At 42.6% G+C, this 13,948-nt stretch overlaps 1 protein-coding gene across 1 annotated transcript; it reads right to left on the minus strand.

The window, feature by feature from the left end:
* Positions 1-394: 394 nt before the first annotated feature.
* Positions 395-13,621, minus strand: LOC119654950 (chitinase domain-containing protein 1). The gene is made up of 5 exons (XM_038060610.1): positions 13,249-13,621; positions 1,802-1,979; positions 1,204-1,407; positions 742-1,141; positions 395-683 (listed from the first exon to the last, which is right to left on the minus strand). The coding sequence occupies exons 1-5, from the start codon at positions 13,513-13,515 to the stop codon at positions 542-544; spliced, it is 1,191 nt and encodes a 396-aa protein (XP_037916538.1). The 5' UTR covers positions 13,516-13,621; the 3' UTR covers positions 395-541.
* Between the last annotated feature and the right edge of the window lie 327 nt (positions 13,622-13,948).

The raw sequence follows: 13,948 nt of genomic DNA on the forward strand, positions 1-13,948 counted from the left end.
CACAGCTGAGTCGACTGGTCGGCAGGTGAAGAATCGTTCTTTTTATCATTGTAATCGTTTAAGCGTCTATTTTCTTACTTTCTAGATTTTTTGCCACAATGCGATTGTTTTTTTTATTGAAGGGTGGAGTCTTTATCAATATTTCTCGCATTATTAGCAAGAAGCCCAACAGCGCAGTAGTTGTGTTGTGCTTTTATGCTTAAGGGAACTTTCTTGTTTTACTTTGGAAATAAGTTGTCTGTTTAAGACCGATCTGGGTTTATCAGAGGATTTTAGTATACTGTGTACGGTGTGGACGCAAACCTATAGAAGTTTGTGATGGCAGTCGTAGAAGCGTGATTCACTTGTACATTTTGCACCCCCCTTCAAAACAACTCAACTGGAAAAAGCCATGTTGTACAAATATTGTATTTTCTTTATTTTCTATTATATTTTACTACAAATTGCTCACAGCGTTAATGAAAAGTCAACATGTAATTTCCTAAATCAATTTACACGCATTCAAAACGTTTAATTTATATTTGTAAACACTACAAGAATTCTAAAACAAATCGTAGAAGTAATCTAAGCCTTGCCCTAGTTCCCACAGTGAGACACCAACTCCAAGCTGCCGTGCCAGATTCAACCGTTCATTAATTGAATATAGTGTGGGATAGAAAACATAGTGACGACCAGATGGAGTTCTGACAAAATGGACAATTACTAAATAAGAAGAAAGTAACCCTTTTCAAATAAACTTACTTGACTTCAAAGAAATTTTCTGCATCGAGTTCATCGTGACGCAATCTCTGCTTCGCATGTTTCAAAAGTTCTAAGAACTGATGACCAATTATTGGGCCACCACCGTCTGGTGTGTAATCATTTCCATACATGTTCAATCCCAATAAGATCTTCTTGCGTTTGACTTCAAAATTGCTGGCAGTTATCGGAACAATGTGTTCAACAGTTCTCTTCATCCAGTGAAGGGGTGCATTTGCGCCTGGGCGCTGTACACTCGAAAAGTCGTAGGTCATTAAGGAGAATGCATAGACGTGCTCTTGAAGAGCTTCGAAATGCTTCGGGCTGAACAGGTCGTGGGTTTCTTTGCGAAGTGGCGGTACAACCAGGATTAATTTTAAATCCTTCTCTTTTAAGGCAGTGGCTGTTGAAGGTGGAAATTGACTCAGTTTTTGATTTCATGAGGATAGTGAAAGTGATACTCACCTATTCCAATCACAAGATTATACAAGATGTTGTCATCAACCCGAAGTGCAAGTTGTGGCCAAATTTCTAAGACAATACCATCGAATTTGAACTTTTTACAGGATTTCACGATTAAAGACTGAACTGCCCGTTGTTCGCTATCGTGGGATAGAAGTTTAGTGTAGTCCTGATCTGTGAACTTGTCGAATATAATTCGAGGAACAACTGTAAATATAAAATAAGAAGGAATAATGAATAATCATAACTGTTTCATTGATTGGTCAACGTAAAAGAAATCACGATTCGAAAAGTGGTGGAAGTGAAAATGATATAAATGAAATTCATGGTCGCTAATTACGGGCATATGCACAACCAACAATCCACCCGTCGACGACTCTTTTTTTTGCTTATCCAGTTCAGAGTCCTATTCTAAACATAATTCTACGTCATGCCGAGCTGTGATAATTAGTCGACCCCGCTTGTGAACGGGACAAAGGCTGAAGAAAATTGTGATAATTCTCTTCCTGACATTTAGTTTGCTCTGTGGTTCCTTCTATGCAGATGTGGTCCCCATGTGAGTATAGCGCGTCACATGGATTTTCGGTTAATTTCAACTTACTTTGTATATTTTTATGACCAGCTTTCCGGACATCTTTAATCCAGCCTGAGTCAATATCATGCGTTCCCGCCAGTTCGTACTTATTGTCACCTTTTCGAAGAATCTGTAGCCAGACGGGTGAAATTAGATCGAATTTTTTGGCAAACATTTTCGCAATGTCGTATCCGTGGTTGTTCCACTGAAATATAGATGAAAAATACAATCAACTGTTAAATGGTTTAAAAAATTATAAAGTTTGCAATAAAGAGTTTTCGAACCGCTGGTTAAAGGTAGCCATTACAAACCATTTAATTATAGTCATATGTATATGCGCAAAAAATATGGACGAGGCTTGAAGGGGAATCACAGTAGTTAGGCAGTGTGAGTAAAGAGAACTGTTTGTACATTCGAATGCAACAATCCAGAACTATTTGGCCAAGGTCCATGACTGAGTGGGAGAACAAATAGATGTCATCAACATAGTGGAGGTGTTTGAGGAAAGATGTCATCGTCCATTGAACTACTCCACGTCCTCCGGACAAGATAATATGAAGAACGCCACCGATAACAAGAAGAAATGATATCGGTGACAAAATGCAACCTTGGCGGACTTCGCTTTGAACCTCAAAATCCTTTCAGATTTTATCTCGGTGCAGCATGTGACATCATATGTCGCTCTGATAATATTTGCCACTTTCTCCGGAATGCCCCTGCCGCGTAGAGCACTCCACAGCTCGTTCATGCTATCGAAAGCTTCATCGAAATCGATGCAGAGCAGGTGCAGCAAGGATCTAAAGCCCACCAACTATTCCAAACTGATCCGTTGGGTGTTGATGGGGCCAATGTAGGACGATTCGGAGCAAAAACCAGCCTGCTCTCTGTCGATTAAGCTTTCGAGATGTTCTTTAATGTAGTGAGTAGAGTCAGAACAAGTGATTTTCCATTGTCCTAGATTCGAGGCTGAACAAGTCGGAAAAGATAGTTGGGGTGATGTTCAAGCTAAAGGGAATCTCTCTTACAGTTATTTTTCCAATTAAAAAAAATATAAAAAGATGCAAGAGAATGGAAAGATAGAAGAATTTAATAGCAAAGCTTTTCCTGGTCTTTTGAGAGATATTACATTTCAGATAAAAGAGACTTCAGGAATGCGGGTTCTCTGGAGCTTGACAATGAATTACGATTATTGTCCTCCTTTCGGATCATGGCGTGCTACCCCAGTGATCCAATGAAGCATCTTCATGTCCGCTACATGAAGATGTTGTTCATTGACCTTGGTAGTTGGTCAGTACTCAGAACTATAAAGGATAATAGGGCGCACGGCACTGCGGTGGATTTCGGATCTGAGACGTTCGTTGATGCGTCGATCACCAAAAAGGCCGATGGTAGAACGGGAGAAAGGTGCGCTGATGGGTGAAGCGATTTGATAGCACCGTTCACCATTGGTTGTTAGCATTGGTCCGATATACAGTAGACATTCAATGTAACGAACTGCTAACTTATTTCCAATGTAACGAATGGCAAATTATGTTCATTGACACTTCTATGTAATGAATGCCTTTTTTGGCATTCAATTTAGCGAACATCGTAAAATCGTGTTTGGTCACTTACTCTTTTTTTTTGAGTTTTAGTGCATGGACTTTTTCCTTGTAATACAAAGTTTCGCGTGTTTAATTCCGCAAGGTAGTTGGTTGTGGTTCTTTGATGTTTTATATCATGTGTCAAAATGAGTGCTAAACGGAAACGAATTTCGTTAGAAAATAAAGTAAAAATTTTAGATGAGTGTAAGAATGGAGCACCTGTAAAAATTTTTTCTGACAAATACGGGTTATCTAAGTCAACAAAATGTACTATCAAATCCCAGAGGGATAACGTTTTGGCTGAAACGGTAAAAGCCAGCGTGAAGAACAAATTCACCTTAAAGAGCGGAGAGTTTCCAAAAATGAATGGAAATTGGAGCACATGAGCGCGGCGCAACAGTGAACTCTATGGTTCTGAAAGCTAAAGCGCAAGAGATGCCAAGAAGCTTTATGGGCGATCTGCGGTAATGGAGACGAAGATGTTGCGTTGGAATAGTGGCGTGGCACGTTTTGATCATATCCGAAATGAGGATGTCCGCGATCGTTATACCGATCGTGATAAAAATTGCGAGAGAGGCATCTTCGATGGTATTGTCACGCAATTCGCGCTAACGAGAAGATTGGACTGAACATCGAAGTCGATGGTAAACGAACAAAAGGCAGGCTGAAACAACGGTGGCTTGATACGCTGGATGGGGATTTAAAAGCCTCGAGATTGCATCCAGATCAAGTATTTGATAGAGCCAAATGGCGAAATCGATCACGACGAGCCGACCCCGCTTCTAAACGGGAAAAATGCTACTTATTAGCAACGGTTGGTTTTCAAAATTAAAAAAAAAAAAATATGGAGTACGACTTTTACAAATATCCGGGGAAAAACTTTCTGCAAAAGTGGGATTAGTCGAACCGTTTAAAGATCGTCTCGGTTAGGTCATTTGTACCTACCAACTTTCTCTCGACGCTATTTTTAACGTAGACGAAACTGGCTTCCTCTCAAAGATGCTGCCTAACAAAATATATGTACATTGTGCAGAAATTAGTGCACGAGGCCGCAGATTATTTAAGGAGGAATTGACTGTTTTGTTGTGTGTGAATGCCTCCGGAATGAAAAAAATAAAACCTCTCATTATTGGAAAAGCCGCAAAACTGCGTTCCTTCGCTAACAAAGTTTGGCCGCCTGTATGCTATTCTTCAGCCAAGAGTGTCTGGATGAGTAGCAACATTTTTAAAAATTGGTTTCATAATGATCTTGTGCCACAGGTTGGTATTGTAAAATGAGAAATTTTTATGTACCTTTCCTCAGAACTCTTTGAATTAAAGGTTGAAGTGCTTTTGGTAACTCGAAATCTGCCTGGAAAGGCAGTGTTGGCACCTAGTTATTCGTCAGCTAATGAATTTGTCAAAAAGACTAGCGACGGGAAAATATGGCCATTTTTGTGCCTGGGAATGTTACACTTTTAGTTCAACTAATGGATCAAAATGCCATCCGGTTGGTTAAATTGAACAATCGCAACAGCTTGTTAAAAAAGTTGTCAAACTAGAGTTTACTATTTATGAAGCCGTCTGCCTTATAGCAAATGCTTGAAACAGTTTGTCTTCGACTACAATTAAAAACTACTGAAACAATTTACTGAACAGCCCAGAATTTGATGAAACCGACGATATCCCTCTAGCACTATTATTCTGTTATGATCAAGTTTCAAAAGCCACCGAATCACCGAGGAACTCAACCGAGCTACAGGACCGTCTGTTTGTCCGTATTGTTTAAAAATATTTGTTCAAAATGGCGTCCTCACGTCGTAGATTCTGCTAACAAGTCTTAGAAGTTGGGAGTCACGATGGGTACAGTTAGAAATATTTTGCAATGGCCAATGAAATTAACTTTTTTAATGTCTTATTTATCATACATTATGTTTTTGGATGTCTAGGCATGCAAAACCGATTGCTTTTCATCTCACTCAAAAGCCATTAACATCGGAAAAAACTGTTACGCGAGATTATGATCATCGAAAGAGTACGTTGAATGGCTTGTCAAAGGTTGGACTGCCGTATCTTATTATTCGACTAACCAAAATTTATACTCTTTTCGATCTTCTTTTGGAAAACGTTAGGACGTCAAATACCAAGTGCCGTTGATCAAACATTGAGGCGAGTCCATGACGATGTGGCGCAGCGGGGTTAACATCATTCGAAATTTGTTTCGGTTGGAGTTTCGCTTTTGTGGCGAGTTCTTTTCACTTTAGTCTACGCATCCGCTTCGGAGTGCGTTGTTGGTATCTGCAATTCGCTCGTGCGGGCATTTGTGGGTACAGTCTGCCGTAGTTAGTGCAGGGCCTTATTAGAATCCGGTACAGCCGCGTCTTCGACAAGACTCGCGTCGTTAACTTAGCTTTAGTTATGGCCTTTGACAATCATGTGACCGCCCTCGCTGTCCGCGTCCCTCCATTTTGGCGACGGAATCCGGAACTGTGGTTCGTCCATTTGGAGGCGCAGTTCCACATGTCTGGAATAACGACGGACGCAACCAAATTTAACCACGCGATTGTAGGTCTGGATGAGGAGTCCATCCTCCTGGTAGCCGACATTGTGAAATCGACCTCTTATACACTGTTGAAGACCTAGTTAATCAAACACCTGTCGGTAAGTGAGTCAGCTAAGCTGGATCACTTGCTGGCAGGTTTGTCGTTGGGCGATCGAACTTGCAGCCAATGGTCTGCGCTGCGGTGGAGAACACCGATGGTGGCCACTGTCAATCGAATTAACAAAATTCGAAATACCCCCGCCACAATGGTACGGTCTATTGTTTCTCCTCATGCAATTTATTCAGATTCAGCCACAGGGCGTGTCGCATGAACCATCATCTCACTTTTGAAAAAGTTACCTGAGATCAGCTTTGTTGTGAGACGCTAGGAAAAGATGCATAGAGCAGTATAATGCCATGGATGTTGGATGTCCCGCTTATGTATAAGTTAGAAGTAGATGTTGATAATTATGCGCAAATTATGAGTACGTTCTTGGCGTCATCTTCTAGGCCAGGGTATATGTTTAGCACAAAATTTAATAAGTACCCATGAGTAGCTTTCGAAACGATGATTTACGTTTTACCGAAAACACCGCAAATTTACTCCCCTATTTATTTATGCCTTTAGCATAAAAAAGCATGGTAGGAATCCGTTAGATAGCTACCTATTCGACACTGAAAGACTTCACAAATTCCCTTGGAATGATGTACCGGTATTACTTGCATTGCGTTAATCCACTTTATAAGGTTTTGTGTGAAACAAAACCTTGTTAGAATCCATTCAATGTCTGTCTCTTCGTATGTCACACCCGATTTATTCGAAACAGTTGAAGCTATTGTCACAAAATTTAGTGAGAACATGTGGCCTGTGAATCCTTTTACATGTAGCAAGTGGCGCCATTTTATGTTGAGTTTAAGGACGGCTCCCCATACATGTGGAAGTGGGGTGTACATTGTTTTCTTGGCCATGTGGGGTACTGAATGAAAGGGCTTGATTAGTACTCTTCGAAACTACAGCAGCACTGTACAGTATCAAATTTTGTACCAAAATAATAACACTTTTTACACAAATATATGTTGGTAGACACTGCGTGAGAAACTGAATGGAAGGAAGAAGGGGAAGAAGTAAAGTTAAGTAATATTCCAACTACTTGACCGGAGCGAATATAAGATTGAACAATTCCAAGAGAAAGAAATTTGACCGAAAGCTCGTGGAAAGCGAAGAAACTGCACCTCGACAAACACAAAAAAAGTACCCAACATTTTTTTCTTCTCTCTTTTTATAAACATCAATGGCCATAGTCCAGTCATTGAAGCTGTCAACCTCCGAATTGTTTCAGTCAAGACCGATTGACATAAAATTTGGGATGGGAGTAGAGGATGGTTCCTTAAATAAGTTGATCATATATGTCAGCCCAGCTTCCGGTATTCCGACTTATTTTTATTTCGGGCTATGATTTCGTTGTCTTTGATTGGATAAAATCAAGTGCTGCAAAATACGGGAAACACTTTTTCTCTCAATTCGCCATCTTGAAGTAGATGCTGATGCACGACTTATTCAACCAACAAAAACGAATGGTTCTGATTAGGCCAGTTGAGGTTTTCTTTCATAATTTCTTGTCAAGTTATGTATTTTCTTTATCTTCAGCCTTTGCCCCGTTCACAAGCGGGGTCGGCTCGTCGTGCTCGGTTTCACCATTTTGCTCTGCCAAATGCCTGATCAGGATGCAATCTTGAGGCTTTTAAATCCCCATGTATGGGTTTGAATAAAAGGGAACAATTAACCCTTGGCTATCTGTTATGGGCACGCTGTTTTCAGGGCAATGATAGTCAATTCCCTATCAATTTGTGTAGTATAGATAAATGAAAATGAAATGAATATAAGCCTCATAAACGTTCACGCCCCTACAGAGGAGACTGCAGAGTCGGAGAAGGATACCTTCTACGAGGCAGTTGAGCGGACCTTCGAAGTCTGTCCCAAGTATAATATCAAAATCATACTTGGAGATTTCAACAGTCAAATAGGGGCGGAGCCCGTATTCAGGCGATACGTCGGCTTCCATAGCTTACATAGGGATACCAATGATAACGGATTGCGCATTATTCAGTTAGCAGTATTACACGAAATTGTTGTTGGAAGTACCTGGTTTGCGCGGAAAGCGGTTTACAAACATAAGTGGGCCTTTCCAGACGGGACCACTTTCAATTAAATTGATCACGTGCTGATTGAACGCCGCCACCTCTTAGCCTTGATGAATGTCAGAACATATAGGGGGGCCAATATAGACTCGGACCACTATCTCGTTAGCATGGTGCTCCGAGCTCGAATTACGACACCACCTACAATCCCCTCTGACAATCAGGTGAGAGTGAATACTGAAGCCATCCACAACACAGCCCTCCGCGACAACTTAAAGAGGGAAATGGATGCCGCAATAACCGCAGTCAACAGAGGTTCTGGAGATGAAGCATCAACAAATGATCTTCACAACCACCTGAAGAACGTTATCATTGATACGGCCACAAAGATATTATACTTGACCCCAGCCGCAAAAAAGTCGGAACGGCTTGATGAATGTAAGCTAGCAACGGAACGGAAGAATGCTGCATACCGAGTAATGTTGTATTCTCAAAGAACGCGGACACGCGCAGAGATTTATCACGAACTACGTCGAGCAGAGAAGCGACTTTACAGACGGAAAAAGGAAGCCGGGGAGAACCAACAAGTCTGTGAACTGGAAAAGTACAGGGACCAGCCGCACCAACAAGTCAGCGGGATGAAGCCTTATACACCTCGATGCTCATCCTGCCGAGACAAAGGGGGAAATCTGATTTCCGGCAGAATAGGCATATTGGAGCGATGGGTTGAGCACTTTGATGAGCTACTGAACAACCAGAACATCGGCGAGTTGGAGGCCCCGCCAACTGAAGACGATGGACAAATACTGCCACCATCAAGTATAGGCGAAACAGTCCGTGCAATTCATCGGCTTAAAAATTACAAGTCGCCAGGAGCCGATGCTTGTGCTCAAGGTATGGGACGGCGAATCAATGCCTGACGATTGGCAACGAGGCATTATCTGTTTCATACATAAAAAGGGAGATATTACACAGTGCAGCAATTATAGAGGTATCACGTTGCTGAGTACTATCTATAAGATACTCTCCGCTATCTTGCTAGCCCGGATAGCCCCATACGCCCAGACAATTCATTGACCCATAACAAAGAGGCTTCACTCCAGGCAAATCAGCAACGGATCAGATTTTCTCTCTGCGGAAAGCGATGGAAAACTGTTGGAATATGGACATCAGTTGCACCATCTATTCATCCACTTTAAAGCCGCCTATGATAGCATAGCCAGGGTAAAACTGTATACGGTCATGAGAGAATTCGGTATCCCGACGAAATTGATAAGACTGACTAGGCTGACCCTGACCAATGTGTGAGGCCAGATAAAAGCAGCAGGATCACTCTCAAGACCCTTCGACATCAAAAAAGGGCTACGACAAGAGCCTACAGCTTACAAAAACTGTTCCGCTCGAAACGACTCACCATAGGGTCAAAGCTCTTACTGTGCAAGACTATGATCTTGTCAGTCCTCATGTATTCCTTGGAGACTTGGGTTCTTAGCAAGAAGAATTGCGAACTCTTGGCCGCGTTCGAGAGAAGAATCCCCCGAAGAATTTTTGGCCCCCTACATGAGGATGGACGATTCCGTAGCCTACACAATGACGAAATCTATGAGTGATACCATAACCGTCCGGTTGTGGATAAAATCCGGCTAAATAGGTTACGGTGGGCGGGTCACTTAATCCGTATGGATGAGGATGATCCCACCCGGAAAGTCTATAAGGGCAATATCTATGGTAGAAAAAGAAGACGAGGCAGACCCTGCCTAAGATGGAGCGATGGCGTAGGTCAGGACAGATTTTAGGGATATCGAATTGGTGGACCTCGGCGCAAAACCGCGATGTCTGGAGCGCCTTATTAAGGCAGGCCTAGACTGGATACCGGTTGTTGCGCCGTTAATGATGATGATATTAATGAGAGTGTGTTTGTGTTCAAAGACGATATGTGAAAAGGAATATTTTTAAAACTATATGGTTGGCGGGCCTTTGTCTTCGCAAGGAAATCGAGCGTTAAACATTCTCGAATATTACTAAAATGTATTTTCGGAATCTTCTTCTTTCTTCTTTTTCTTCAGCCTTTGTCCCGTTCACAAGCGGGGTCGGCTCGTCGTGATCGGCTTCGCCATTTGGCTCTACCGAATGCCTGATCTGGGTGCAATCTCGAGGCTTTCAAATCCCCATCCAGCGTATCAAGCCACCGTTGCTTAGGTCTGCCTTTTGGTCGTTTACCATCGACTTCGATGTTCAGACCAATCTTTGCAAGTGAATTCTCGTTTGCACGAATTGCGTGACCATACCATCGAAGACGCCTCTCTCGCAACTTTTCCACGATCGGTGCAACCCCATAACGATCGCGGATATCCTCATTTCGGATGTGATCTAAACGTGTGACGCCACTAGTCCAACGTAGCATCTTCGTCTCCATTACCGCGAGACGCCGTTCATTGTCTTTTATGGTCGGCCAACACTCAGAACCATAGAGAGCGACTGGACGGACAACATTGCGGTAAATTTTAGATTTGAGACGTTCGTTGATACGTCGATCACAAAGGACACCAGTTGTGGAACGCCACTTCATCCAGGTTGCGTTAATGCGTGAAGCAATTTCATAACGCAGTTCTCCATTGGCTGATAGCGTTGACCCGAGGTATTTAAATCGCTCAGATCTGGGCAGATCACTGCCGCTGACAGTGATTGTGCCTGTTTCATGGGGATCGGTCGTCAAAAATTCAGTTTTGTTTAAATTCAATCTGAGACCGTGTTGCATGAGGCGATCATTCCATTTTTGAACAAGTTGCTCGAGATCATTTTTGCTATCAGATGCTAGGAAAACATCATCTGCATAAAGCAGTGTGTAGGGCGCTGGACGTTGGATATCCCGTGTGACGGTGTCCATAACAAGGACAAAGAGGAGTGGTGAGAGGGCACTTCCTTGATGAACTCCAACAGAGACACGAAGCGGTTTTGATACACCCGCCATACTTCGAACTTTACTTTTCGGATCGTGGTAGAGCAATTGAACCCAGCGCACGAGTTCTTCTGGCACGAAGTGTTGTCGTAAAGCATACCAGATGAGTTCGTGTGGTACACGGTCAAACGCTTTCTCTAGATCCAGAAAGGCAATGTAAAGAGGGCGATGCTTCTCACGGTGTTTCTCCATGAGTAACCGCGCAGCGTGTATTGCGTCAGTAGTTCCGCAGTTCTTGACAAATCCGGCTTGATTCACGGTTATTTCAACGATTTCGCGAATACGGTTGTCAAGAATGCGTTCAAAAATCTTCATGGTATGGGAAAGTAACCGGATCGGACGGTAATTTGAACATTCTGCTGGACTACCTTTCTTTTTCCATATTGGAACAGTGGTACTTTCTTGCCAGTCAGATGGTGTTCTTCCTTCCTGAATAACCCGGTTAAAGAATTCACTCAGCCACGGTGTTGGGTCCCAGCTCTTTGCTTTCCAGAGCTCAGCTGCGATGTCGTCAGGTCCTGTTGCTTTCCCCGATTTCATTTGTTTTATTGCCTCCTCGACTTCAGTTGCGCTGACTGGTGGAACTGCTCCAAATGTCAGCAATGATTGTGGAAGTGGAGGATGAGCAAATTCTTCAGTTGAAATTTGCTCGAAGTATTCTCGCCATCTATCCGTCGCGGCTCGACGATCAGTAAGCAAAGTACCGTTCTTGTCATTAACACAACAGAAGTGTTCGATATCCTGTGTGCGTTCATCACGGCTTTTAGCAAGTCGGTACAGATCTCTCTCGCCATCCCGAGTGTCCAGTTTATCGTAAAGATTTTTGAAATGGTTCGCTCGGGTGACAGCGACCGCTTTCTTTGCTTCCCGGTTGGCATTCTTATAAATTTGCCAATTAGCAGGCGTTTTATCGTCGAGAAATTTGTGGTAGAGGCGTTTCTTTTCACGGACCTTCATTTCAACATCATCATTCCAAAGCCAAGTATCTCGGTTGATGTACCGCTTACCCGGCTTGGTGACCCCGAGGGTTGCAGAGGCCGCTTTGTGGATCGTGTCTTTCATTTGGTTCCATGATTCTTCCACATTCGTAATGGTTGGCAATCGTATGAGTGAGACCGTTTCTTCGTTCTTCTCACCAAATCGCCACCATTTAATGCGCGGCGGGCCATTGCGTTCCTCACGCCGTTTTATCGGTGGCTTAATTCGCAGGACAGCAATCAACGGCCGATGTTGAGGTGCGATGGTCTCATAGGGAACGACTTTGCAATCAGTGACAGTGGTAAAATGTTGGCGTCTTATGAGAATATAGTCGATTTGCGTTTTATTGTTCCCACTATAAAATGTGGGAAGATGAGACAATCGTTTGATGAACCATGTATTCATAAGTACAAGGTCATGGGTGTCCGCAAAATCGATTATACGCTCACCACGTTCGTTGCGCGCTCCGAACCCCTTTCCCCCATGGCACCTGTTACCGTCTGCCTTTTCACCCACATGACCATTAAGGTCGCCGGCAATGATTATGTAATCGTCAGCAGGCACGTGACAAGTCTTTTCATCGAGAAGTTGCCAGAAGGCATCTTTCTCGGCATCAGGTCGGCCTGTCTGTGGTGCATACGCGGTGAAGAAGTGAATAGTGCGATCAGCTGATATAATGGTGAGCTTCATCAGCCGATCATCAAATCGTTCGACTTCTTTAATGGCATCACGGAAACCCTCTGAGATGGCAATGCCAACACCATATTGAGTGTGTGGGTTACCAAAATAGAGAAGTTTGTAGCCATTTTTACCGCGTTCGCGTTCAATGTCGCAGCTTTTGGAACCAGACCATCGGGTTTCTTGCAGAGCGCAGATGTCAATGCACCTTTTCCGAAGGGCTCTTGCGAGTTCCTCGGTCTTTCCAGTTAAGGTACCAACATTTAGCGTGCAGACACGTATTTGTTTTGTTCGTTGTGTGCGGACTAACTTGCTTACGTCCTGACGCCGTCCATGGAATACATTGTAGAAATAAGACCTATTGCACCAATGGTAAATTGAGGAGCTCCACCCTCTGCTTACAATCCGCTACTTGTCATAGGCAACGGTTCTGAATCATAGGCATAGTGCATAGACTTCATAACAAGCAAACTTATAGTATTTAGGATACGGTCAGAAAGAGCTTAGCAAGGAGTTCTAGGAAATTGTTGTTACGATCGTTCTATACATTAGCTAGAGTTTTTAATGTTTACTGGACATATTGTGCATCTTTTTGAACTTTTGTACCATTACTTACTGGTGTAATATACCCCAAACTGGTTCCTTGAAAGACTCGTTTACTTGTATCCTTAAAATAAGCTCCATTTTCAACTAAGATATCTGTTGGGGACGGTTCATCTTCTACAAGGCCACGATCGAAAACACTTTTATCAACTGGTCCTTTCCGTTCATTCAATTCTTTTTTCTTTTTATTTTTATGTTTGTCACTTGGGGAAAGAGTGCCACTGACTAGGATGCTGAGAATCAGCACAGTAAGAAATATGGAGATGACCTTCTTGTGCATTTCAGAAGTAAAAAATGAAATCAGTGAAAAAGCCGGCAAAAATTACAAAAATTTCACAAAAGACACGTAAATATTTACAAGTTGATGTCAAAAACAGCTGAAAGTACGGAGAAATTCAGTTTTCTTTTTATCGATTTAGTAGACATCTGGTGCGGGATATTACAATTGCAGTGACGGACTTCCGGTGGATATCAGTTAAGTTGTGAAGCCGCTGAATACTGGTATTAGCTGCAATTTCACCTTTTATCGATGAGCATTGTCTATTATTTCCTATGGACACCATGATACAGTCCAATAATTCAATTCCAATCGCGAGGTCAATGGATACTAAAAACGAGCGAACTTGGAAATTCTGCTATAAATGGTAGAGTTTAATGGATGTATACATGATATGTTTTATATTTTCGGGTGCAGTAAATTCACACAAGAGTGC

Source organism: Hermetia illucens, chromosome 1 (assembly GCF_905115235.1).
Source record: "Hermetia illucens chromosome 1, iHerIll2.2.curated.20191125, whole genome shotgun sequence".
In the NCBI taxonomy this organism is placed as follows: Eukaryota; Metazoa; Arthropoda; class Insecta; order Diptera; family Stratiomyidae; genus Hermetia; species Hermetia illucens.

What these genes read in the sequence shown, in the direction of transcription:
- LOC119654950 (XM_038060610.1), bottom strand. Translation starts at nt 13,515, where the DNA reads ATGCACAAGAAGGTCATCTCCATATTTCTTACTGTGCTGATTCTCAGC. An exon ending in TAATCTTGTGATTGGAATAG is followed by an intron (nt 1,142 to 1,203) that starts GTGAGTATCACT and finishes CACCTTCAACAG; the next exon opens with CCACTGCCTTAAAAGAGAAG. An exon ending in GAAAATTTCTTTGAAGTCAA is followed by an intron (nt 684 to 741) that starts GTAAGTTTATTT and finishes CCATTTTGTCAG; the next exon opens with AACTCCATCTGGTCGTCACT.